Source organism: Schistocerca gregaria, chromosome X (genome assembly GCF_023897955.1).
Source record: "Schistocerca gregaria isolate iqSchGreg1 chromosome X, iqSchGreg1.2, whole genome shotgun sequence".
In the NCBI taxonomy this organism is placed as follows: domain Eukaryota; kingdom Metazoa; phylum Arthropoda; class Insecta; order Orthoptera; family Acrididae; genus Schistocerca; species Schistocerca gregaria.
Genome location: NC_064931.1, coordinates 251,146,093 through 251,173,011, shown reverse-complemented (window position 1 = coordinate 251,173,011; position 26,919 = coordinate 251,146,093). Strand labels below are relative to the sequence as shown.

The 26,919-nt window shown below is 45.5% G+C and overlaps 1 protein-coding gene across 1 annotated transcript in view; it reads left to right on the top strand.

The window, feature by feature from the left end:
* Nucleotides 1–26,919, top strand: part of LOC126298759 (uncharacterized) — a 628,974-nt gene that overhangs the window by 357,096 nt on the left and 244,959 nt on the right. The window contains exon 6 of the mRNA XM_049990206.1: nt 2,487–2,622. Within this exon, the coding sequence (XP_049846163.1) occupies nt 2,487–2,622 (136 nt within the window). The remainder of the gene's footprint in view (nt 1–2,486; nt 2,623–26,919) is intronic.

Sequence of the window (26,919 nt, the reverse complement as noted above, 5' to 3'; positions counted from 1 at the left end):
CAGTAGTGCTAGTCCTGCAATTTCCACAGGATAACTTGCTTAAAATTTGGAACGTTGGAGATGAGGTACTGGCGGAAGTAAAACCGCGAGGACGGTACGTGAGTCATGCTCGGGTTGCTCGGTTGGTGGGAAACTTGTCCACGAAAGGCAAAGGTCTCGTGCTGGAGTCCCGGTCCAGCACATAGTTTTAATCTGGAAAGAAGTCTCAACATGCAGCTGGGTCAAGACAATACGTGATATGACAATCAACCCCCTGTCCCTTCTTATTACTGATACTTAGTCGGCCGAGTATGAAACATAGTAAAATGTGGTTCCACCAAAAGACTTCTTGATAATTATCTTAATTAAATCCCCAACAATTCTCCAGTCTTTTATATGACCGGGACAATGTTACTGATCTATTAGGGTGTGTTAATTAAATATAGTGACCTCCTTACACTTTTTCCAACAGTAACAACTTCATTTTTAACGTAGGATTCCAGCATACTGCATACCTGCTTCGTTAATGAGAAGGCTAACACATCCCAGACTTCGGATATGCATATGAGAGAGTAGAGATCGAACACCAACTCCAACTATATTGATAAATATTGTCAAGACGAGGCGTTATAATCTCACGCACATTTGCATTTAAGATTGATGATCTTAGTTAGAGTTATGGATCATCAACACGTGGTTCCACTTTGCTCACAAAGTAGTGAAAAGAGCAACTACTGGAAGATATTCTGAACTTCACACTCGAATTACACTGCGTTGCAATTTAAGATAACATAAGATATTTTACATCTGAACCTGAAACAGAGGTGATTAAATTTTCAGTTAGGCTGAACTTGAGGAATCCATTGTCCTACGGACTTAGCAGACACGCGCTCAGCCGGAGATCTCACCACTTCAGACGCTCGCCGCGGACAGACAGGCTTGGGCCCCTACCGAGGGTGCCTCACAGATACAAACGGAAGTGACCAGAGAGACAGCTTCCTATGCCAACATGACAAGGGACGGACAGGAACATACTAAGAATGGAAATCTGCTTTTAGAAAGCGTAGCTACCTGTTCCGACGTTGGTCCTACTGTTCTCTAGCAGATAGGCTTGTCTGCTACCATCAAGCATGCAACTAGAAATACATTTGCTCATTCATTCTTTCACATACAAGGGAAGGGGGATGGCAGTATCTTATCATATACAGTATATAAAAGAAAGCGCATGTAGGTTCCATATGAGACTGCGTGACATGAATTACATATAAACTGTGTTTTGAAATGTAGTAGGGTGACACATCGTTCTTGTTTATGTGTAAAAGTAACACGTTCCACTGTTCAGTCTCCTCTCAGATTGAGTCAGAAACACCACAGTAAATTTAGAAATGGAATTTATGCCGTAAATGACAACAGGATTAAGAAAATAACATGAAAGGAATCCGACAGATACCTTTCAGTAGCAACGTTTAACCGGTTTTAACGCCGACACCTGGCGAAGTCAGCGTTACTACCAAGGTGGAATCTCAAGAGTCAACAGTGTCTACCAACACAGTAGAAAATGACGTCTCAACTCAAATCACCTTTTGAATGGGTCAAGATGGTTGAAATGGCTCTGAGCACTATAGGGCTTAACATCTGTGGTCATCAGCCCCCTAGAACTTAGAACTACTTAAACCTAACTAACCTAAGGACATCACACATATCCATGCCCGAGGAAGGATTCGAACCTGCGACCGTAGCAGTCGCGCGGTTTCGGACTGAGCGCCTAGAACCGCTAGATCGCGGCCGGCTCACCTTTTGAAAACTCAGTTATTTCATACAACATATCTCTCCACCTTCTGTGAAGTATTTTCGAGGAAATATTGCCCTGGTAGTACTGAGCAAGCTGTTAACATAGTGGACACTTTAAGTCCAAAGAAGCGTGGGAAAATTCACAATCTTGGACGATAATCAGTACATGTCAAGAGCATAATCGGAGCTTTTAAATTCTGGTGCTACAGAAGATTATGAGATATTAGGTGTGTAGATCGAGTAACTAATCAAGAGCTATTAAATAGAGTTGGGGAGAAAAGTTTGATACAATTTGACTAAAAAACGGGTTAGATTGTAGAACATACTGAGAGGCATAAATGAATTGTTAATTTGTTAGTGGAAGTAAGTGGGGGTGGGGCGGGGGTGCAAATGGAAGAGGGGGATCTCCAAGGTTTCACAATAGTAAACAGGTACAAAAGGATGTAGGCTGTAGCAATTGTACAGATATGAAGAACTTGCACAGGATACAGTGGCGTGAAGAGGTGCATAAAACCAGTCATCGGGCTGTAGGACAATTTAAAAAAAATTAATTCGTAATTTGGAATTTGTGAAATTTAAAAGTTTTGGTACTTTAAGATGTCTAATTCTGCCGGGGAAGTTTCATGTAAAAGAGTTTGTTAACAATATTTTTGCCTGCCTTAATAACATTCGACTACAGATTGGTAGTAGATGTGAGCTGGTGGCGCGTGTTGCAGCGTCGTCGCCGGCCAAGTGCAGGTTCCCGTCGTGGCTGACGAGCTCGCACCACTGGCACACGCTCGACTACCGCAGGGCCTACTCCCTCAAGCACCGCAACACCACGCTGCGCATCGCCAACGTCTCCACTGCTGGGTAAGTGGCCTGCATCTGCACGATACGCGATTAGACAAAAAGCTTATTTACAAAGTATCATTCCTTTGACAATATTTTACCATCACCACATCACGATGGCAGCTTACAACCGAATATACTGATGATACACAATAGAAATTTGTGCTTTAATATTGTCATCCAGTTAGTTCTCATTGTGTCAGTACGCAGAATCATTTTCAGGTGGAGTGATAAGCATCCAATAATGTATACAATGATCAGCCGAAACATTATGGTCACCGCCCACCGCGAGACTGAATGCCGTCTGTTGGCGTTGCGGGCAACTGACGTGGTAAGGAAACAAGAGACGAATGTGGTATTATTCTGGCGATGACATAGAGCGCAAATGGGAAAATCTACTGAGATAAACGAGTCTGCTAAAGGGCAGATTATTATAGCCTGACTTCTGTGAACGAACTTCTGTGAATCGGAAATGGATAAGCTGGTCAGGTGTTTGGGTGCTTATCCACGAAAAGTGGCCAAAATACGGTGAAATCACGAGTAAGCTACAAGATGTTGAACTTCCAAGCCTCATCACAGGAAATGGGGATCGTAGGCTTGTCAGCACTGAAAAAGAGAATGGGCAGATCTGACAACAGAGTACAGTTCTGTTGCAGGCACAAAGCACTTGGGCTTCCATGGTACTTGTAGTACTAATCGAAGACACAGCTGTGGACTACATGATTAGTAGATTAAAGAGGCTTCTGGGGCATTCGCTTGGTGCAGGTTGCATACAGTCAGGGGAAAGCATACATTCAGAGGCAAATTATCCTTCTCCACTTAACCTATTGTAATGTTAATTGATTTATGACGCTAGTGGTTGATTTATGATCCCCTGGGAATAATCCATCCTTATGACAATCCCCCATCCCACCCCCTCCCCACCCCTCCAGAAAAAGGTACACTTTTTTGTCACTGCTCCCCAGTTTAATTCTGAGCCTCTTTTCCCCTTTCTGGGAAATCACCCAGACCTCCTCTCTCTTTCCCCACATCTTCTGGAAATTGGTGGAGAAAGGTCTTAGTCTGTGCTGGAAAGAAAGGATCTCACGGCACAAAATTCAAATCATTGTAATAATAATATATTGTTCAATTCAATTTGCATTCTTACGTAATCAATTTGTGGGAGGCAGGGCTCCTCCTTGGTGGGAAATAGCTCAATCATTGTAACTTCACTCTTGTGATATCACTGGCAGATACTAGGAAAACTCCTAAAGGCCTTGATCCCACAGCACCTTGGTTCCCCGAAAATAATGACACACTTATGATTGATGACTTGCATATTTCGTGGCAAAAATCTCATCAAACTGATTGACAGTGTGGAATGTTGCAGTTTGTGGGGAAAAGGGTGCATGATTACGCAAGCACCATCGTCCACCACCACAACCCATATCCAGCGGAAACCTTCCGATCGCATCTTCGCAACAACCCCAGGTCTATGTGCCGGGTACTATGCCAGCCAGGACATTGCGTTATCGTCGGCTCACGCGCTGGCCCCTTCGCTGCACGCTACCACACACGCCGTACTGCCAGCAACCCTTTGAGTCCCTAGCACTGGACTACGAGGTGCCGGTCGCCTGCACGGGAATGAGTGATACTCGACATCGGCTTCCTCTTAAATTTGGCACTAGAGTACCTTCCTGTTTTGTTCCCAAACACACACCTTCCACGCCATTCAGTGGAAGCAGTTGCTCTATGTGCTCGTCCATCTGTGCAGGTACTAAGTTAGTTCACAATAGCACCAACAGAGGAAACTAGGAGAAGTAAACCCTCCCCCTCTCCCCACCCTCATCCTCTGGTTTTTTCCTGTTTGACAAAGTATCAGGTGACGGCAACTCTTTGATATTGATACATAGGAAATCCCTGTCAAAATATGCTCATATGCTCTCTCTCTCTCTCTCTCTCTCTCTCTCTCTCTCTCTCTCTCTCTCTCAAGTGGTTACTTTATGACCAGCAGACGTGTGGCATGTGCCACTGGATATCACACTAACTCCTCTTTTGTCCTGCACAAAGTAGCGGATAACTGGTAAACTACCAACTCTACCCAAACTGCTGGGCTCTGGATGTCTGCCGGCCATGGTGGCCGAGCGGTTCGTGGTCTGGAACCGCGCGACCACTACGGTCGCAGGTTCGAATCCTGCCTCGGGCATGGATGTGTGTGATGTCCTTAGGTTAGTTACGTTTAAGTAGTTCTATGGGACTGATGACCTTAGAAGTTAAGTCCCATAGTCCTCAGAGCCATTTTTTTCTGGATGACTTGGAAATATTACATTGTGCTACCCTCATTCAACCAGATCGATTGACTAATTCATTAAATCGATACTTTCTGTGTGGGACATTTTTTCCTTGCTGCTAATGGTTGGATACTATGACTGACATATTTGCCAGGAATTTCTTGGGCTATGCAGGATTCTATGAAACTGCCCAGTTTCCAAACCCTAGTCTTCTCTCTTCTGAATTTACCTTTCCTCATATTGATGGATACAGACAACGTTAGATCGTCTGGTGGGAAATCCATTACATTGGAGGTATCTGAAAATAGTAGTGAGAATTTCAAATTTCAGCTTAGTTGCGCTATGTCCTTAAACAATTTCAGGAGACAGGGTAGGGGTTTGACTGGGATGTGCTCGCAATTCCATTATCAGAATCAGAGAACTGATCAGTCAGGATATTGATGTCAAAATTGGAAGTGGAGCCGTATAAAATGGTACTCGTAATTTCAATTTTCAGCCATAATTTATGCTATCACGGTTGTGTAATTCCCGACCACCTGCAGGTCTGCTAAGTGTATTTTTTAAAACGCTATAGAATTCCCAAGTTGGTCCTCTGTAGTACACCAGAAAGGTAAAGGAGGGTAAGGGTTTACCACATGATAGGATAGTAACAGCAATAAATCCACATTTATTTAAACAAATGCTACACCACTCTTCTGCTGGAAGATAGAGTCCACTGGGATGTAATGAGAAGCACTTAACACCACACACAGCAACTGTCACCACATGGACAGGGCACTATGTAAACACATACACTTAACTCATGATCCTTTCCTTAGTAGCTGGCACGGTTAGATGTCAGAGGTCTTGGATACTCTCATAGGTCCCCGTGCGCCAGCCAAACCGACAGCTGCCAACCGATCTCCTGGCATCCACACACTGGCCGCAGCGGGTGCTTAGAGGGCAGTCAACCAGTCAGGGGAATAATCATCCAGTGCAGACACTCGCCCCACGTAAAAGTCGGAGAATTCTCGCAGCACACACGATCGCGAAGGCTATCCAACACACACTGAGTATTAGTTTTCTGTTTTTCTGTTCATATGGTCAGAGGGTGACACGATTAGGTTAACTGCACCGTCGCATCACACCTGACCTGTTCGGGAAGCTCAGTGGCGGCTCGCACCTTAAGCTGGAAATGTCTGTTTGGTCTGGCCACTGGCTGCCTCTGCCACGTATCCAGACACCAAGCTGAGTCGTTCTAGGAAGCCAGCCACATATTTATCAGTTTAATTACAATTAAATATTACCACTGCAGCGCCAGTCTACCCGCCAGGTTAGCCGAGCGCGCTAACGCGCTGCTTCCTGGAATCCGGGTAGGCGCGCCGGTCTCGGATCGAATCCGCCTGGCGGATTAATGACAAGCGCCGGTGTACCGGCCAGCCAGGATGTGGTTTTTAGGCGGTTTTTCACAACCCCCTAGGTGAATACCAGGCTGGTCCCCACGTCCCGCCTCTGCTCATAGACCTCTGAACACTTCGCACTATTCCATGGATTACACTAGTCGCAGACAGTTGGGGTAAGCTAATTCCTTCCTTGGGGGGGGGGGGGGTACAGGGTGGCGGCAGGAAGGGCATCCGGCCACCCCTTCAACTAACATTGCCACATCCGATTAACCATGCCGACTCTGCGTATCCGCGGGAAAAGCGGCACATGGAAAAGAAAGAAAGACTGCAGCACCAATCTGACTACATTCGTATAGGTAAGAAACGAGGGTTACCTTGGCTTCAACTACCTAGACTGACCAACTTTTCAAGGTCATCCAACTACCCACATCCCATACACTCAGATAATTGTAAATATAAGTCTTTTTCTTTTTTTTCATATGGTAGAGAGAATTTGAAAACAATTATTGTTGTGTAAAATATTTATTACCTTATACAGGGCAACACAAAAAGAAAGCACGAATTCGACTTGGGTAGTATCAGTAGCGGGGTTGGAGACCTGTTGTTTCGTAGGTTTGAGCGTCCATCTTCAGTAGCAAAGGCGCAATGGGCCGTACATTGTCGCTTTTTCGCTATTGAACATTTCTTCAAAAGTAATTACTCTGTCAATATAATAGTGGATCAGTAACGGAGCAGATGTTGCCTGATCGTCCCCGAACGGTGCCAACGCAGGAAAATGTCGACAGAGTAAGAGCGTATGTTCAATTGTCTCGTCGCTCGTTGCAGCACATCATGGAGGATCAGATAAATTTCCTTCCTTACAAAATTATGATCGCACATAACATTCTAGATTTTGCTTGTAATGAATAGGGACAGTTTTGTGAGAGAACGTTTGATGTTCCTGCTGCTGATAATCTTATGTTGATGCTGAGCGATGAAGCACAGCCTCGCGCGATTAGCCGAGCGGTCTGGGTCGCTGCAGTCATGGGCTGTGCGGCTGGTCCCGGCGGAGGTTCGAGTCCTCCCTCGGGCATTGGTGTCTGTGTTTGTCCTTAGGATAATTTAGGTTAAGTAGTGTGTAAGCTTAGGGACTGATGACCTGAGCAGTTAAGTCCCATAAGATTTCACGCACCTTTGAACATTTGATGAATCGCATTTTCATTTAGACGGGTATGCAAACAAACAAAAATGACGCTTTTTGGCAGTTGACAACCCACAAGACGTGCTTCAAAACCTACTGCACAGTTCAAAAGTGACTATGTGGTGTGGAGTGTCCAAAGCGGGAATCGTTGGGTGTTCTTTTTTTTTTCACACCCCACGCGACTAATGATTCCGTGTTAGTTGTTCGAGAAATGCTTCCCCAACACGTGATCCCACGTTACGGCCATGTCCACTGGCAAGAACGCTCGCCAGATTTGTCAGCTTTTTGGCTTCTTCTTATGGCCTCACCTAAAAAGTAGTCTACTGAAACAAACCTCGTACACACAATGTGCATTTACACTTAGAATATTACAGCAAGCAAAAATGAAGAGAGTGTGTAAATGTATATGCGGAAGATAATAAAGATGTTGTACAAGAATATTAGTTTTCAAATTCACTCTACCCTGTCAGAAAACACAAAGAAAGAGACTCCTATATGCGATAGTCTGCATGAATGGGACGTGGCCTTGAAAAGTAGTTGAAATTAGGTAGTTGAAGGGAAGGCAACCGTCATTTCTTTCCCATGTAAGAGAGCCTTGGTGGGATGCAGCACCTTCCGGAATCTGATTGGCTGGAAGACCGTAATGTCAAATAATTTCCTAGAATTGAGAAGAATCCAGACACCTAGCTGCTGTCAGTATAGACATTCCACAAATTTTTCGACGCTGTATATGTATAAACAGTAATTACACTGCTTGCGTGGAATGTGTATGGGTTGGAATGTAAATTTACTGTGGTTAGTGTTCCGACATGCGCAAAGAAAATGTTGTGGGCGGGACGATGTATGTTGTAAGGGAGGTACAAGTTCTCTGTTTTTTACATGGAAAACAGCGATTTCAGTGCTTCAATAGCTGTTAGAAGTATGAAAGCTTTAAAGTGGAAAATTACATCCAATCATAAGGAGGATGTAGATTTACATGGGAAACTAATATTTCCAGAACCACAGTTGCCACAAACAGGTAGTCGTGATACTTTGCTCATTGCTAAAAGTCACCAGATTGGGGCTGTGATCATAATATTTAATTGTAGTTACACTGATAAATACACTCCTGGAAATTGAAATAAGAACACCGTGAATTCATTGTCCCAGGAAGGGGAAACTTTATTGACACATTCCTGGAGTCAGATACATCACATGATCACACTGACAGAACCACAGGCACATAGACACAGGCAACAGAGCATGCACAATGTCGGCACTAGTACAGTGTATATCCACCTTTCGCAGCAATGCAGGCTGCTATTCTCCCATGGAGACGATCGTAGAGATGCTGGATGTAGTCCTGTGGAACGGCTTGCCATGCCATTTCCACCTGGCGCCTCAGTTGGACCAGCGTTCGTGCTGGACGTGCAGACCGCGTGAGACGACGCTTCATCCAGTCCCAAACATGCTCAATGGGGGACAGATCCGGAGATCTTGCTGGCCAGGGTAGTTGACTTACACCTTCTAGAGCACCTTGGGTGGCACGGTATACATGCGGACGTGCATTGTCCTGTTGGAACAGCGAGTTCCCTTGCCGGTCTAGGAATGGTAGAACGATGGGTTCGATGACGGTTTGAATGTACCGTGCACTATTCAGTATCCCCTCCTCGATCACCAGAGGTGTACGGCCAGTGTAGGAGATCGCTCCCCACACCATGATGCCGGGTGTTGGACCTGTGTGCTTCGGTCGTATGCAGTCCTGATTGTGGCGCTCACCTGCACGGCGCCAAACACGCATACGACCATCATTGGCACCAAGGCAGAAGCGACTCTCATCGCTGAAGACGACACGTCTCCATTCGTCCCTCCATTCACGCCTGTCGCGACACCACTGGAGGCGGGCTGCACGATGTTGGGGCGTGAGCGGAAGACGGCCTAACGGTGTGCGGGACCGTAGCCCAGCTTCATGGAGACGGTTGCGAATGGTCCTCGCCGATACCCCAGGAGCAACAGTGTCCCTAATTTGCTGGGAAGTGGCGGTGCGGTCCCCTATGGCATTGCGTAGGATCCTACGGTCTTGGCGTGCATCCGTGCGTCGCTGCGGTCCGGTCCCAGGTCGACGGGCACGTGCACCTCCCGCCGACCACTGGCGACAACATCGATGTACTGTGGAGACCTCACGCCCCACGTGTTGAGCAATTCGGCGGTACGTCCACCCGGCCTCCCGTATGCCCACTATACGCCCTCGCTCAAAGTCCGTCAACTGCACATACGGTTCACGTCCACGCTGTTGCGGCATGCTACCAGTGTTAAAGACTGCGATGGAGCTCCGTATGCCACGGCAAACTGGCTGACACTGACAGCGGCGGTGTACAAATGCTGCGCAGCTAGCGCCATTCGACGGCCAACACCGCGGTTCCTGGTGTGTCCGCTGTGCCGTGCGTGTGATCATTGCTTGTACAGCCCTCTCGCAGTGTCCGGAGCAAGTATGGTGGGTCTGACACACCGGTGTCAATGTGTTCTTTTTTCCATTTCCAGGAGTGTATGTGGCTTGTTCCCTAGGACGACTCTGCATGTTGTCTGGGAGCATGGCGGAGGTAGATTGTAGTTGGAGTGAACGGACATTTCCAGCTTAAGGCGGGAGCCATTGCTGAGCCTACTGAACCGGTGAGGTAGGGTACGTGGGGTGAAGTTGACCAAACTGTGTCACCCTCTGGGCAAGTGAATAGCAAGCTAATACTCAGTATGCATTAGGCGGCGTGATCGATTGTGTGTGTGTTGTGTGTGAGAAGATTCAATATGGTATTTGCGCTGGACGATTATTCCCCCATGTAAATTGATCTGTTGACGGCTGGGCAATTACGGTGACAGTCTCTCTCACCTCAGAGCATCTGATACTGCCAGTGTGTGAATACCTGGAGATCGTGTGAAGACGACCAGCGGCAGTGAGCTACGGAAGTTTCTGATTCAAATGGCTCTGAGCACTATGGGACTTAGCATCTATGGTCATTAGTCCCCTAGAACTTAGAACTACTTAAAACTAACTAACCTAAGGACAACACACAACACCCAGCTATCACGAGGCAGAGAAAATCCCTGACCCCGCAGGGAATCGAACTCGGGAACCCGGGAACCCGGGAGCGGGAAGCGAGAACGCTACCGCGCGACCACGAGATGCGGGCGAAGTTCCTGCGATCTCTGACATCTAGCCATGGCAACTACTACAGAATGGATTGTGGTTGAAGTGTATGTGTTTACAAAGTGCTCTGTCCACTTGGTGATGGTTGCTGTGTGTGACGTTGACTGCTTCTCAGTACATCCCAGTGGACTCTCTCTTGCAGCAGAAAAGTAGATTGATATTTGTTTGAATAAAGGTGGATTTGTTATTTTTACAATCCTATCATGCAGTATGTCCTTACCCTCCTTTTTCGTTCTGGTGTTGCAGAGAAAACCAACTTTGGAATTGTATAGTGTTTTAAAAGATACACTTAGCAAACCTGCAGGTTTACTCAACCGTGACGGTATAAATTCCCACACCCCCCACCACCGAAATTTGATATAACAAGTATTATTTTATAGAGCACCGCTTCCAATCATGACATCAAATTCTCGATTGATCAGTTTCTTGTTTCCAATAGTGGTATTGCGATGCGACTCCAGTCAAACCTCTGCCCTGTCTTCTGCAAATTGTTTAGCGACATAGCGCAACTAAGCTGAAGTTTGAAATTCTCACTACCATTTTCAGATGCCTCCAATGTAATGGATTTCCCACCAGACGAAATAACTTTGCCCGTCGCCACCAATATGATGAAAGGTGAACCAGAAGGGGGAAGGGTAGGGTTTAGAATCCGGGTAGTTGTGAGATCGAATTCTGGATTGCCCAAGAATTTCCCGCCAAATATGTCAGTCATAGCATCCACCAATAGGAAGCAAGGAAAACTGTCCCACACAGAAGGTATCGATTTAATTAATTAGTCAGTCAATGTAATTGAGTGGGGGTAGTGGAGATATACTATTTCCAAAACATGCACAGCTCAAAATTTTGGGTAGGGCTGGAGATTTACCAGGTACCCAGTACTTTTTTCAGGACGAAAGACGGTTTAGTGTGGTTTCTGGAGGCACGTGACAGATGCTCACTGGTCGGGAAGTAATCACTTGACAGAAAGAGAGAGAGAGAGAGCATATGTTTCAATAGGGATTTCCCAAGTATCAGTATCAAAGAGTTGCCACTACCTGATACTTAGTCGAACAAGAAGCAACTAGAGGGTGAGGGAGAGGGAAGGGAGGAGGGGATTGGAAGGAGGAGGGATAGGAAGGTTATTTTTCCCAGTGTCCTCTGTTGATGATATTGTGACCTAACTTAGTCAGTATAAGCACAGCATGGTGAGCACATAGAGCAGCTGCCTCCAATAAGCTGGTGTTGAAGGTGTATGTTTGGGAACAATAGAAGAAGTGAATCCTGAATCAAATTACAAAGGAAGCTGACATCCAGTATCACACATTCTTTCATAGGTGACCGGCGCGTCCCAGTCTAGCGCTCAAGACCCAAGGGGTTGCTGGTAGCCCAGAGCATCTATGCAGGGCGGCATGCGGGAAGATGTGATTGAAAGGTTTTTGTACAATATGTTTGGTACGGTTTGTGACAGTGTAATTACATGTGGCGAGTGCTTTTTGTTGACACTGATTTTATGATGGTACTCATTGCTCGATAGGAAAAAAGCGATCTATTTACATATTTAATTTTTAGGTACTTTACAAGCCCTGTACCTTCCAACAGCAAAGAATGATCAGCTTTTTCCACCAAACAGATCCAACCCTGCAAATTGCTATGCAAATTGAATTTTATAAACAAGCAGTATATTATTATGCCCTCTGCAATGTAGTTGAATTTCCTGTCATGGGAGCCTTCCAGTCCAGCAGCTCAGCACAGGCTGAGCGATTTTTCCCACCAGTTTTTTCTCAAAGTGGAGGACTGGGGCGGTGAGTGGGGGCATGTGCTCTGGTGGTGGCACTGTGCACTAGTTCCATCAATACCTGTACGTCAAGGTGAGCACACACACGAAAAGTTTCCAACAATATAACACCTCCAATCTGAAACCGTGTAATTATGTAATTGGGACATCTAGTTGCTAGTGGGTTAATACTTTCACCTTTCAGTCCAACAAATCAGCACAGACTAAGCGATTTTTCCAGGTGGGGGAGAGGAGGGACTGAGCTTTCTCTGCCAAAGTCCCACAGGATAGCACCCAAAATAAAGAATGGAAACTACCCTACATATTTTCCATCAGCTCAACATAGACTATAACTTTTTCCTGCCAATTTTCAGATGGGTGATGGGATGGGATGGCTGCAGAATTTCCCAGGAGAGGGAAACGTTTCTCAGCAATGAATGGGGGAGTGGTAACGTAAAATAGTGCCCCTGTTCCCAGTGGGGTGTGGTAGGAAGATGTGGAGGAGGAGGGGTGGTGGGCTTCTCAAAACGCAGATTATCTCCAGGGGGTCATAAGTCAGCCACCAGGGGATAATAAATCAATTAACAGACCAAGGTGATCATAAATATATTAGTATAACATTAGGTTCAGGGGAGGGAGCTAATTTGCCCTGAATGTGTGCAACCCACACAAACAAAATGTGCCAGAACGAGTATTACCGCACTACTTACATGACCCTTATTGTGGACCACCATCACCCATTCAAGCTTTATGTCTTTCCTGATGGTGATTACATCTTTCAGCCACGCGGTCTAAGGCGTCTTGTCACAGTCAGCGTGGCTACCCCAATGGACGTTCGAGTCCTCCCTCCGGCATGGGTGTGTGTGTTGTCCATAGCGTACGTTAGTTTAAGTTAGATTTAATTGTGTAAGCTTAAGGGATCAATGATGTAAGCAGTTTGGCCCCATAAGATGTTACCAAAAATTCACAAATTTTACATCTTCCAGGAGGATAACTGCCCATGTCACAAGGCCAGAATCGCGCTATCTTAGTATCACGAGCATGATAGTGAAGTCATATTGTTGTCTTGTCCACATAATTCGCCTGGTATGAAACTGGCGGAACACATCTGGGACACTATAAGAGCCAGCTCCATCCCCACAAACCACCAGCCAATAACTTACGGGAACTGCATAGTCGCTGAGTATGTATCTAGTATCACATACCCCAGAAATCTACCAAGGACTTGGCGAACCCGTTTCACGCAGGAAACCAAAGCTTTAATCTACGCATTGTCAAAGTGGCAGAGCTTAAATTTTTCACATTCGTTAGATAAAACAAAAAACTAAAACATCACTAGGTCTCTTAATATTTTTCAGACAAGCATGGTAGTGATGAAATTGTGAAAAGGATCAGAATCGAACACAGGTTCCCTGCTCCCTGTCAACATGCGGTCGCCAAGCGGCGATTTCATAGAATAGCATTTATCTTAAGAGAACATTATCGGCAGTCTTAACAGTTTCTTTCCTCGATTTCTAGGGAAGTGTGAGTTTTCGGACCCAACGTATAATAATGAAAAACTCTCAGTTTTCAATTATCTGTCAATCGACTCAATTTTAAGTCGACTGCGCGTCATGAACTTTAGAGGTGGATTTCTAAAAACCTCAGGGATGCCGAGACATAATATCTTACCGTCTTACATTTTAGGTTGCAAACAAACGGCCTGTCACATATGAGCCGAGCCGGTTGGCCGTGTCTGAGGCCTCCCCCTTGTTAGTATTTATTCGATATGCTTGCCTCTCATCTTGTAATAGAATACTGCCGGATTATAGTTATGATTTTGCATTATCCATATTTAAATAGAACTGCCGTTCATTACACCAAGTGGAAATTTTGCCCAAATCTTACTGTATTTTCTTACGATATTCTAACGACACTTGACGTTATTAATGTAAACGCGTCAATGACGTAGCGTACATGTCATTCCAACCTGTGATGAGAGGGCAAATATGTAGGCCCAAATGCTGAAAATGTGAAATCTTATGAGACTTAACTGCTAAGATCATCAGTCCATAAGCTTACACACTACTTAACCTAAATTATCCTAAGGACAAACACACACACACTCATGCCCGAGAGAGGACTCGAACCTCCGCCGAGACCAGCCGCACAGTCCATGACTGCAGCGCCCTGGACCGCTCGGGCCCAAATGCCCCGTAAGATTAGAAACAAATATTCTGCCGCAAGTATTGTACCAGCAGTTGCTGCGCTTCCTGTTGTGTGAAGCTCTCATTAACTGCGCAGGACGTCCGTAAAAGAACAGAGTGCAGTCCAATAAACTATTTGATATTCTATTTCCGAGATATTATTGTAAAATAATGCAACCCCTTGATAATAACACTCTCTTCCTTTTTGTTAGATGCATTTTGTCGACCTTACTTCGTAAGCGTTGTTACTACGAGCAAAACAAGGTGTTATTTGTGTGAGACTTATAAAGGAGATAGTCATTTTGTTCGTTACTTGCAGCTGCAAGAAAAAACTTGTTGGCATGCACTTTAACATTCCTTTGCTCATTTCTGCGTTAGATCGTACTGAATCTTGCACCATGTTACGGAATGCTGTCTTCAACCTCCGTACCTTCTGTTTTGTTTTAATAAAGAAATATCGCATTCCTTTTATATCACTTGCTTTTTGTCGGAGGTTTGCTCTTCATGAGCATCAAGGTCGTTAGAAGCTGTGTAACAATACTTACCAGCCTTACTTTTACGTAAGGAAAAAGAGCAGTTCGCAATATTCGCAAGAATTTATATAGCCTTCGCGCAGTTGTAAATTTTGTTTTGTGCCACTCTCCGTAACAAGACCCAACCTGAGAATAAGTTTCCCACTCGGTTTCCTGCATCTGGCAATTAACGCGACTTAGCTTGTCGTAGACCCAAATTTAAGACGATTTGCCTGATTCGAAAATCATCATATACGATTGCGTACAGCTGATGAATGCGCTCTCTCTCTCTCTCTCTCTCTCTCTCTCTCTCTCTCTGTGTGTGTGTGTGTGTGTGTGTGTGTGTGTGTGTGTGTGTGTGTGTGTGTGTGTGTGTGACAAGAGTAACCAGGCAGATTTCGTGTTATCTTTGAGGACTTCACTTTAACCCCACCTCCATCTGTTCTAGTGTGCAGTTAGGCCATGATAGACACCTGGGTATAAATTACGCCAGTGTGCCTCTTGGTGACCTGTTTTCAGAGGATTGGGAAACAACATTGAAAGCTAGATTGTCATGTTCGGATATACTTCTGTGCCGACACATTGGTATAGTTCCTTGTTTACCCACCAGCACAAGGCACGAAGCTGTGTACTACGGTTCGGTTCAAAATGGTTCATATGGCTCTGAGCACCATGGGACTTTGAGGTCATCAGTTCCCTAGAACTTAGAACTACTTAGACCTAACTAACCTAAGGACATCACACGCATCCATACCCGAATCAGGATTCGAACCTGCGACCGTAGCGGTCGCGCGGTTCCAGACTGTAGCGCCTAGAACCGCTCGGCCACCTCGGCCGGCTACTACGGTTCGGGTTACAGCATCTCTCCTATTAGTAAGATTGAAGTTAAATCTTGTCTTGCGATTTCCCTGTCAGAGAGACACACACAATGATATGAACACCCACCTAACGTTGTGTACAGCTACCTTCCAGCATATAAAAATGTCTGGTATCTTCTGGGGAGCGATGAATACACTACTGGCCATTAAAATTGTTACACGACGAAGATGACGTGCTACAGACGCGAAATTTAACCGACAGGAAGAAGATGCTGTGATATGTAAGTGATTATCTTATCAGAGCATTCACACAAGGTTGGCGCTGGTGGCGACACCTACAACGTGCTGACATGAGGAAAGTTTCCAACCGATTTCTCATACACAAACAGCGGTGCCTGGTGAAACGTTGTTGTGATGCCTACTCTAAGGAGAAGAAATGTGAGGTCATCGGTCTCATCCGAATAGGGAAGGATGAGGAAGGAAGTTGGCCGTGCCCTTTCAAAGGAACCATCCCGGCATTTTCCTGGAGCGATTTAGGGGAATCACGGAAAACCTAAACCAGGATGGCCGGGATTGAACCGTCGTCTTCCCGAATGCGAGTCCAGTGTGCTGACCACGGTGCCACCTCGATCGTTCAAAACTTAAGGTCTACGAGCCCACTTCTTCGTAGTGTCCCTTGGGGGAGCACTGTAAATAGCGTGGTTCCTGGTGCCGACGGAAACGTATTAGCAAGGGCAAGGAAAAAAAGTGGAAATCGCCCGTGTCATTGTATACGGAGCCCTCGTCGTTCGGATATCATATAAACACGTCCTTAGCATTAAGTTTCTTTACTTACACTGTTAAAGAATGCGAAAATTAGTGGTTGATGATATAGCGCCAAGCATGTAACTATTTTTATAATCTTATTAGTCACTTACTTGAATGCTGCTTGGGAAGCAACAAAACTGTTTGACAGACATCATCGCTAGTACTCTCGGAACGAGGAAAATCCCTCCTGCTCCAGCATTTTCCACCTATGCTACTAAAACGATGACTTTCATATATCGAGCGTGCAGGTTCGGCCAAGCATTTGCAGCATATCTAGGCTGTTTGACACGGTAAATTTCTTCTCATAGTTCTGTGAAGGGACTTAGTTTATTTTGCTAAAGAAAACCGGCCACCTTCTACAACCGAAGTCGTCATTATTGCACTATGTATTCAAGAAAATCAACCAGATGTCAAACATGCTACAATATTCATCCTTGTAACGGCTGGAACGTTCACACGCTGCTTTCATTGACATAGCACTTAGATATTTAAACTCCACAAATTTTCCAAGCCTACTCCATCCGGAGAAAAAATATTACTCCAGGGAACATCGGATGCCTGTCGCAGTCTCGTTCCAAGGTAAAACAGAGGGCATGACTTTGCACGTACGAGGAAGTGTTATACAATGGATTGCTGCGTAACGTTAATTCCATCACGAACACTTCATTATGTAAGAACTACAAGAAAACCGAGCACGAACGCCTCTGGATGATGTTTTGTGGTACCTCAAAGCAAACTGCTAAAGCTGTGCGGAGTGCTGACAAATATTCATTACCGACAAGCTTTAAAAAACGTAGACTACTGAATTTAAAAGCCGGCCATTGTAACCGAGCGGTTCTAGGCGCTTCAGTCTGGAACCGCGCGACCGCTGTGCTCGCAGGTTCGAATCCTACCTCGGGGATGGATGTGTGTGATGTCCTTAGGTTAGTTAGGTTTAAGTAGTTCTAAGTTCTAGGGGACTGATGACCTCAGATGTTAAGTCCCATAGTGCTCAGAGCCATTTGAACCATTTTGAATTTAAAAATGAAATTGGAAGATCGGTAGCAGAATTGTGGAGGCTACCTGGGATCAATGGCAACGAATTTCCATTCTTATTCAGAGAAACAGAGTTTATTATCTCGTCGACATCGAAGTCATTAGCGACAGAGCACTCAGGACGTCAAGGATGTGTGAGAGAGCCGCAGTAACCATCCAGGAATATAACCTAAATCACGATAGCCGGACAGAAATTTGAAGCCTGCTCTTGCATTATACGACTCCAGAGTCGCAGCCACGGCTCTAACGTTTCCTTCAATCCGTACCAGAGATACTGCATTTTCTAGCTCTTGTTGTCGATGTGATGTTCCTGTAGTTTACATGATCTTTTGATGAGTCCCGATCAGACTACAATCCACTTCCGAAGTGTCACATTCCGTCACTCAGAGGTGACTATATGCGAAACTCTCTAGACCAGCGGTAGCCGCTGTCTGTGAGATCATTACCCCAGAAGAGATCAGATGTGAGGAAGTTCCCCAACAAAGTTTGGCGCTTAACTAAGCTTTAGACAGTGAAACAAGTTGTCAGTCCTGTTATTAAAAGTATGAAAGATGAATAACACAGGGCGTCTACAATAGATTCATCCGATTTCACGCAACTACATCTTCTACATGACTGAAGACAAACTTTGACTAAATTTTAACTTTGGCATCGAAATTAATATTTATGTGAGCTCCATTTGCGTAAGTTTGCGAATTTGTGTTTGGTTGTAGGAGTCTCCCTGGCGCAGCTCGCTCTCTCGTTCACTCGTTAATTACTTAATATGCCTCGAGGCGAGTAGGCTATAACACATCTACAACAGACGTTTTGAAACTTCCTGGCAGATTAAAACTGTGTGCCGGACCGAGACTCGAACTCAGGACCTTGCCTTTCGCGGGCAAGTGCTCTACCGACTGAGCTACCCAAACACGACTCACGCCTTGTCCTCACAGCTTTAATTCCGCCAGTACCTCGTCCCCCACCTTCCAAACTTCACAGAAGCTCTCCTGCGAACCTTGCAGAACTACGGAGGAGGTAGAGCACTTGCCCGCAAAAGGCAAAGGTCCCGAGTTCGAGTCTCGGTCCGGCACACAGTTTTAATCTTCCAGGAAGTTTCATATCAGCGCACACTGCGCTGTAGAGCGAAAATTTCATTCTAGTAACAGACGTTTTGCTTTCCCTGTTTCAACAGTTACAGTTCACCTTCAACTGTGCAATGTGATTTTCCTCAAGAGCAGGGCGCTGCATCTTCTACCCAGTAGAGGACATATGGATCTTGCATTACACCATTGTCCCTCAGGGTCGCCTGATCTCACGGTATGTGATGTATTTGATTCATTTCCTTGTTGTTGAGATGGCTTGTGAAAGACACCGCGTATGTGCCTATGTGTGAACTGCGGCGCCGCGCAGCAACGGCAATGAATGCAGAACTCCAGACATGTGCGCAAACATATGGTACGAGTTTGGCTATCGTCTTTATGTTTGTCATGCGTCCGTTGGAGGGTACAGTGAACATTTTTGAAAGGTAAATGAAAGCTTCAATCCTAAACGTAACTGCAAAGAATACCCCAAGGTGTATGTACGTACAGGGCGGTTATAATAAAGCTTTCGGTACTTGATGGAGCCCCCGTCAAGAAAGTGTGATCGCAGGACAACGAAACTTTGTGGAAACATATGTAAGGACACGCGGACGAGAAACAACGAATAAATCATCGGAAGAAACACATTTTAATTTCCACATGAGAGGGTAACGTTTGTTAATTTGGTGCAAGTTCACGTTCCATCTTACAAACGTTGCTCAGCTGGATCCACGACAGCTTGGAACCTCACCAGACATACTATTTCACAATTGTTCGCGGAACTACTCGAATGGTGGACCGTGGAATGTTCAGCTGTCGTGACACAGCTCTTGCACTACCTGAAGATCGCACATTGCGTCTAGCATTGTCAGCCATGGCAGCAGAAACTTCTTCAACAATCTGTGGCGCATCTGGCCGTTCGCCTGTCCCACGAGCATTTCCCAAATCGCCAGTTAATTAGCACTTCCGAATCATGTTCTTCAACCCCTGTGAAGAAAGAGGGCTTCTACATATTCCTTTAATGAGTCGATCCTCGTGAAGAGCTTCAGCACTGTTGTTGTTGTTTTGATAAAACAACCTCACGGGTAAAACTCTGCTCACTTTGTCCACACCCATGTTGACTGTCTGCTACTATAACGCACATTGATGCTTGTGTTTCAGCCCTCCTTCGCCGTACCAGTACCGGCGCCTAGTGGCAAGCCATGACAATAATACTACGAGGTGTATTCAAGTTCTAAGGCCTCCGATTTTTTTTCTCCGGACTGGAAAGAGAGAGAAACGTACGCATTGTTTTAAATTGAGGCCGTGTTCATTGTCAATGCGTCCCAGAGATGGCAGCACCGTATGGCAGATGGAATTTTACCGCCAGTGGCGAGAATGAGAACTGATTTAAATACTTAAAATGGCGCCGTTTTCCTTACTTGAACAGCGTGCACTCATTCGTTTTCTGATTTTGCGTTGTGCGAAACCAATTGAAATTCATCGACAGTTGAGGGAGACATGTGGTGATGGAGTTATGGATGTGTCGAAAGTGCGTTCGTGGGTGCGACAGTTTAATGAAGGCAGAACATTGTGTGACAACAAACCGAAACAACCTCGGGCTCGCACAAGCCGGTCTGACGACATGACCGAGAAAGTGGAGAGAATTGTTTTGGGGGATTGCCGAATGACTGTTGAACAGATCGCCTCCAGAGTTGGCATTTCTGTGGGTTCTGGGCACACACATGACGACCTGAAAATGCGAAAAGTGTCATCCAGGTGGGTGCCAAGAATGCTGACGGACGACCACATGGCTTCCCGTGTGGCATGTTGCCAAGCAATGTTGACGCGCAACGTCAGCGTGAATCGGACTTTCTTTTCGTCGGTTGTGACAATGGATGAGACGTGGATGCCATTTTTCAATCCAGAAACAAAACACCAGTCAGCTCAGTGGGAGCACACAGATTCACCACCACCAAAAAAATTTCGGGTAACCGCCAGTGCTGAAAAAATGATGGTGTCCATGTTCTGGGACAGCGAGGGCGTAATCCTTACCCATTGCGTTCCAAAGGGCACTATGGTAACAGGTGCATCCTACGAAAATGTTTTGAAGAACAAATTCCTTCCTGCACTGCATCAAAAACGTCCGGGAAGGGCTGCGCGTGTGCTGTTTCACCAAGACAACGCACCCGCACATCGAGGTAACGTTACGCAACAGTTTCTTCGTGATAACAACTTTGAAGTGATTCCTCATGCTCCCTACTCACTTGACCTGGCTCCTAGTGACTTTTGGCTTTTTCCAACAATGAAAGACACTCTCCGTGGCTGCACATTCACCACATTGCCTCAGTGATTTTCCAGTGGTCAAAACAAACTCCTAAAGAAGCCTTCGCCGCTGCCATGGAATCATGGCGTCATCGTTGTGAAAAATGTGTACGTCTGCAGGGCGATTACGTCGAGAAGTAACGCTAGTTTCATCGATTTCAGGTGAGTAGTTAATTAGAAAAAAAATCGGAGGCCTTAGAACTTGAATGCACCTCGTACTAACAACGCAAATCCTGCAGTACACAGTCGCAACATCATTCCTGCAAAGTTGGATTCCCCTCTGGTAAATAGTTCTCCGGGTACACTGGCTCAAGCAGCGAAACTTTAATTATAGCCATCCTGTGTGTTTGCTGTCAGTGCCCACTAAGGTCCTCACCAGAGTTATTTTAAATAGGATTATAGGGTCACTTGAAAATTGACTGCTTAAAGATCAGGCCGGTTTTCGGGCACAGTGCAATTGCTGATCTTATCAATAGTCTTACCTCATATTAAAGCAAAGCAAAGAATTTCTGGCAACCAAGCTCCAAGTATTCAGTGATATTGAAAACAGATTCGATTCCGTGAAACATCAAGCGCTGTGGCAGGTGTTATGGAGATACGTTATAGCACACAAGAGTCTAAACATCATGAAAGATCTGTATGAAGGCTACAAACGTTGTGTGATATGCAAGGGAAATCTCGCAGAGAAAATATAGGTAACGACGAGTCCAACAAAATGGTGCAAATGGCTCTGAGCACTATGGGACTTAAATGCTGAGGTCAGCAGTCCCCTAGAACATAGAACTTCTTAAACCTAACTAACCTAAGGACATCACACACATCCACGAGCGAGGCAGGATTCGAACCTGCGGCCGTAGCGGTCGCGCGGTTCCAGACTGTAGCGCCTAGAACCGCTCGGCCACCACGGCCGGCCGAGTCCAACAGAGCTGTATTTTGTCAGCAACGTTTTTTCTATTTGTTCTTGACTCAGTTATGAGAAGAGTTACAGCAGGCAGGAGACGAGGAACTCATTAGGGATCCATGAACGTCTTGAAGATTAGGATTTCGCAGACAACATGGTTTACTAGCTCAAAGGCTGAAAGATGGTTCAAATGGCTCTGAGCACTATGGGACTTAACATCTGTGGTCATCAGTCCCCTAGAACTTAGAACTACTTAAACCTAACTAACCTAAGGACATCACACACATCCATGCCCGAGGCAGGATTCGAACCTGCGACCGTAGCAGTCACGCGGTTCCGGACTGAGCGCCTAGAACCGCACGGCCACCCCGTCCGGCAAGGCTGAAAGATATGAAAGCTAAAATAAACTCACTGAAAAAATAAGCAGAGATTGCTGGCATCAAGATAAATATAGGTAAAACAAAGGAAATTACTAGGCGCTCAGTCCGGAACCGAGCGACTGCTACGGTCGCAGGTTCGAATCCTGCCTCGAGCATGGAATTGTGTGATGTCCTTAGGTTAGTTAGGTTTAAGTAGTTCTAAGTTCTAGGCGACTGATGACCTCAGAAGTTAAGTCGCATAGTGCTCAGAGCCATTTGAACTAATCGGTGGGATCTATAACGATTCAGTTGAACTGTCCTCCTCTACGCCAGTGAAAGTTGGAAAGTAGACAAGAAGATAACTTCACAATTACATAGATTCATAAATTGGTGTCTCCATCGCATAATGAATATTTGATCGACGGAAAAAATAATTAATGGGAATCTCTGCAGAAAAACAAACCAGACACCTATAGAAGAACAGATATATGAGAGAAAGTAGAGATGACTGGAGCACGCATTGAGAAAATAAGACAGAGCAGTAGACAAGAATGAACTGGAATGGAATCCCCAATTAACAAGGAAGAGAGACAGGCCCAAAGGTATGTGGAAGAGAACGGTGCAAGGGGGAGCAAGGACAGTTACAAATACCTGGGTGGAATTCAGGAAAATCGCCAAAGATAGAGATGGGTGGTGAGTTTTCCTGGATGCTCTATGCCCCCAAAGGATTAAATTAGTCGTAAGGCATTTATGCATGTAAAAGATATATCCTTGTAAAATTAAATGATATCTTTGTGACATAAACGTTTAAAGCGCTACGTGTAAGTAAAAAAACAATCTCGAGTTTCTGTCTTCATTCGTGTAGATGATAATTTCGTCAAATCAGATGAACCTTTCCAAACACCTGTATTTATTTAACAGCCAGACAAATAAAAAAGATTTTTGTAGTTTTTTATTAATTCAAGAAATAATAAGTCAGTAAGGCTGTGGTGCTAATTATTTCTAACAGTCGTTTTTATATTCTGTTCGGTGTTGCCAACGCATATCGTACACGAGAGTCAATGTTCACCCGGTTGCCTGCTGTAGTTTCCACTGCTAATATAGTTGACAGTCTACTTCCATACCTCTATGTTGTAGCGAATGTAATCAGTAATAATAATGAAAACCAATGACTGATCTTTCGAGAAAACAATATCAGTTCTCTTTCACGTGACTCTCTTTTAAAACTTCGTCTTCGCGAAGGTCAAGAAATTGTATTGGGGCTCTAATTTCTGCTCTGAAAATATTTTGCCATTCACTGATATAGTCTTAACACTCAGCCATTTACTTATCGACTTGTCAACTCAGGTATAATAGTTGCTGACAGATTTTATTACGCTGACGAAGGAAGACCACTATGCTTTGTGGACAGCAAAAAAGGGAAACAGCAGCGTAAAAATGACCTGATGTACTTTTCCTAACTAAATAAGTTTTCAAAGTGAAGCTTCCAGTGTGTCTGACACTGAAAGATTGCAATGCATGTGTATTACCAGTTTTGATTTGTGACAGTGAGACATGGATTTTACTGGAAACCATTCAAAAACTGAGGGTTCCTTGACGACCACTAGAGATAAGCATGATGGGAATTACTAGGAGATACAAGAAAAAAAAATCGATTAAGGAATACACTAGAGAGGAAAACCTAGTTAATAGTGTAACGGAAATGAATGGGAGATGGGTGGGACATTTAGCCAAGTGAATGGATTGCAGATACACCAAAGAACTTATTTTCTGTGCTTCAAAAGAAAAGAAAAGACCGAGAAAACGATCTAGTAGAACGCAAGTTCATTTATCGTCCAAAACATAATGACCACCTGGTGGAGTCGCGGGCATGTGACACGGTGAGTATAGTACACTACTGGCCATTAAAACTGCTACACCACGAAGATGACCTGCTACAGACGCTAAATTTCACCGACAGGAAGAAGATGCTGTGACATGCAAATGATTAGCTTTTCAGAGCATTCACTCAAGGTTAGCGCCGGTGGCGACGCCTCCAACGTGCTGACATGAGGAAAGTTTCCAACCGAATTCTCATACACAAACAGCAGTTGAGCGGCGTAGCCTGGTGAAACGTTGTTGTTATGCCTCGTGGAAGGTGGAGGAATACGTACCATCACGTTTCCGATTTTGGTAAGATCGGATTGTAGCCTATCGCGACTGCGGTTTATCGTATAGCGACATTGCTGCTCTCGTTGGTCTAGACCCAATGACTGTTAGCAGAATATGGGGTCGGTGGGTTCAGGAGGTAATATGGAACGCCGAGATGGATCCCAGCGGCCTCGCATCACTAGCAGTCGAGATGACAGCCATCTTATCCGCATGGCTGTAACGGATCGTGCAGCCACGTCTCGATCCCTGAGTCAACAGATGGGGACGATTGCGTGACAACAACCATCTGCACGAACAGTTCCACGACGTTTGCATCACAGACAGGAGCGCCTGCGATTGTGTACTCAACGACGAACCTGAGTGCACGAATGGCAAAACGTCATTTTTTCGGAAGCCAGGTTCTGTTTACACCATCATGATGGTCGCATCCGTGTTTGGCGACATCGCGGTGAACGCACATTGGAAGCGCGTATTCTTCATCGCGATACTGGCGTATCGCCCGGTGTGGTGGTATGGGTGCCATTGGTTACACGTCTCGGTCACCTCTTGTTCGCATTGACGGCACTTTGAACAGTGGACGTTACACTTCAGATGTGTTACGACCCGTGGCTCTACCATTCATTCCATCCCTGCGAAACCCTACATTTCAGCAGGATAATGCACGGTCGCATGTTGCAGGATCTGCACGGGCCTTTCTGGATACAGGTAATGTTAGACCGCTGCCCTGGCCAGCACATTGTCCAGAGCTCCCACCAATGAAAACGTCTGGTCAATGTGGCCAAGCAACTGGCTCGTCACAATAGGCCAGTCACAACTCTTGATGAACTGTGGTATCGTGTTGAAGCTGCATGGGCAGCTGTACCTGTACACGCCATCCAAGCTCTGTTTGACTCAATGCCCAGGCGTATCAAGGCAGTTATTACGGCCAGAGGTGGTTGTTCTGGGTACTGATTTCTCAGGATCTATGCACCCAAATTGCGTGAAAATGTAATCACAAGTCAGTTCTAGTATACTATATTTGTCCAATGAGTACCCGTTTATCATCTGCATTTCTTCTTGGTGTAGCAATTTTAATGGCCAGTAGTGTATATAAGAGAAGCAACGGCGAATGGGGAAACCTTTTAGCGAGGATATGGGCCACAAATGGGAAAATTCACTGACAATAAGGGACTTTCACAAAGGACGGACTGATATAGTTCGGCGCGAGGGAACGAACGTTTAGGAAACGGCAAAGCTGCTTGGCTTTTCGCTTGGCAGTCTTGAGAAGCTATGAAAAGTAGTTGAAGGACGGCGAAACTACGAGTAGCCGATAAGAAATTGGACGTCTACGCCTTATAATATGGAGATTAGAGGCTGCCCGACTATTTACAGCAGTAGATGTAGCGGAAATTGGAAATTTGTGGTAAGGTGTTATGGGACCAAATTGCTGAGGTCATCGGTCCCCAACCTTACACACTACTCAATCTAACTTACGCTAAGGACGACACACACACACACACACACACACACACACACACACACACACACACACACACACACAGGCACACACACACACACACACACATGCCCGAGTGAGGAAGAGAACCTCCGATGTGGGAAGCCCGTGTACCGTGACATGACGCCTCAGACCGCTCGACTTCCCCGCGCGGCTAGATGTAGCGGTATGTGGCAAATCTGACGACTGAGTAGAAAGCTGCTGTAGGTATTAAGTGTATCAGAGCACGTCTTTCAGCACACACTGTTGACAAAGGGGCTCCATAGAATACAGCCCCTATGTATTTCTATCTTGATGCAACGACATCGTCACTTTCAATTGTGGTGGACAGGGAGTCAAAGAGCTTTAACTCTGGATTAATGAAAACATGACCTGATGCGATAAATAACGTTTCTTGTTACACCGTGATGATGGTCGCGCCCGGATACGCAGTCATCCAGGCACATGGCTGCTCGAAACGTGCGCTACGCCGCGGACGCAGGCCGGTATGTGCAATATAATGCTATATGAATCATCACCTGGGTTTCCATGAGACCTATGGTAGTAGTCGAAGGCACCGTGACAGCGATGGACTACGTTTACATATTACGCCCCACCTGCATCCGTTGATGCTTTATGTCCTCCCTGACGGCGATGGTATCTTCCAGCAGGATAACTGTCAGTGTGACATGGCCATAGTCGTGCTAAGTGGTCCGTGGAGTATGGTAGAGCACTCACGTCGATGTGTCAGCCAGCAGATTTGCCTGATTTAAATTTCATGGAACATATCTGAGATGCTATCGGGCGCCAGCCCAGCGCCCACAAATTACCGGAAGGTAAATAGCGGGAAATGCGTAATCTCTGCGTAGACTTGTGGTTCCACGTACCTCTTGAAACGAACCAATGACTTGCCAAATCCATCCAGCGCACAATCGCTGCTGTTATGC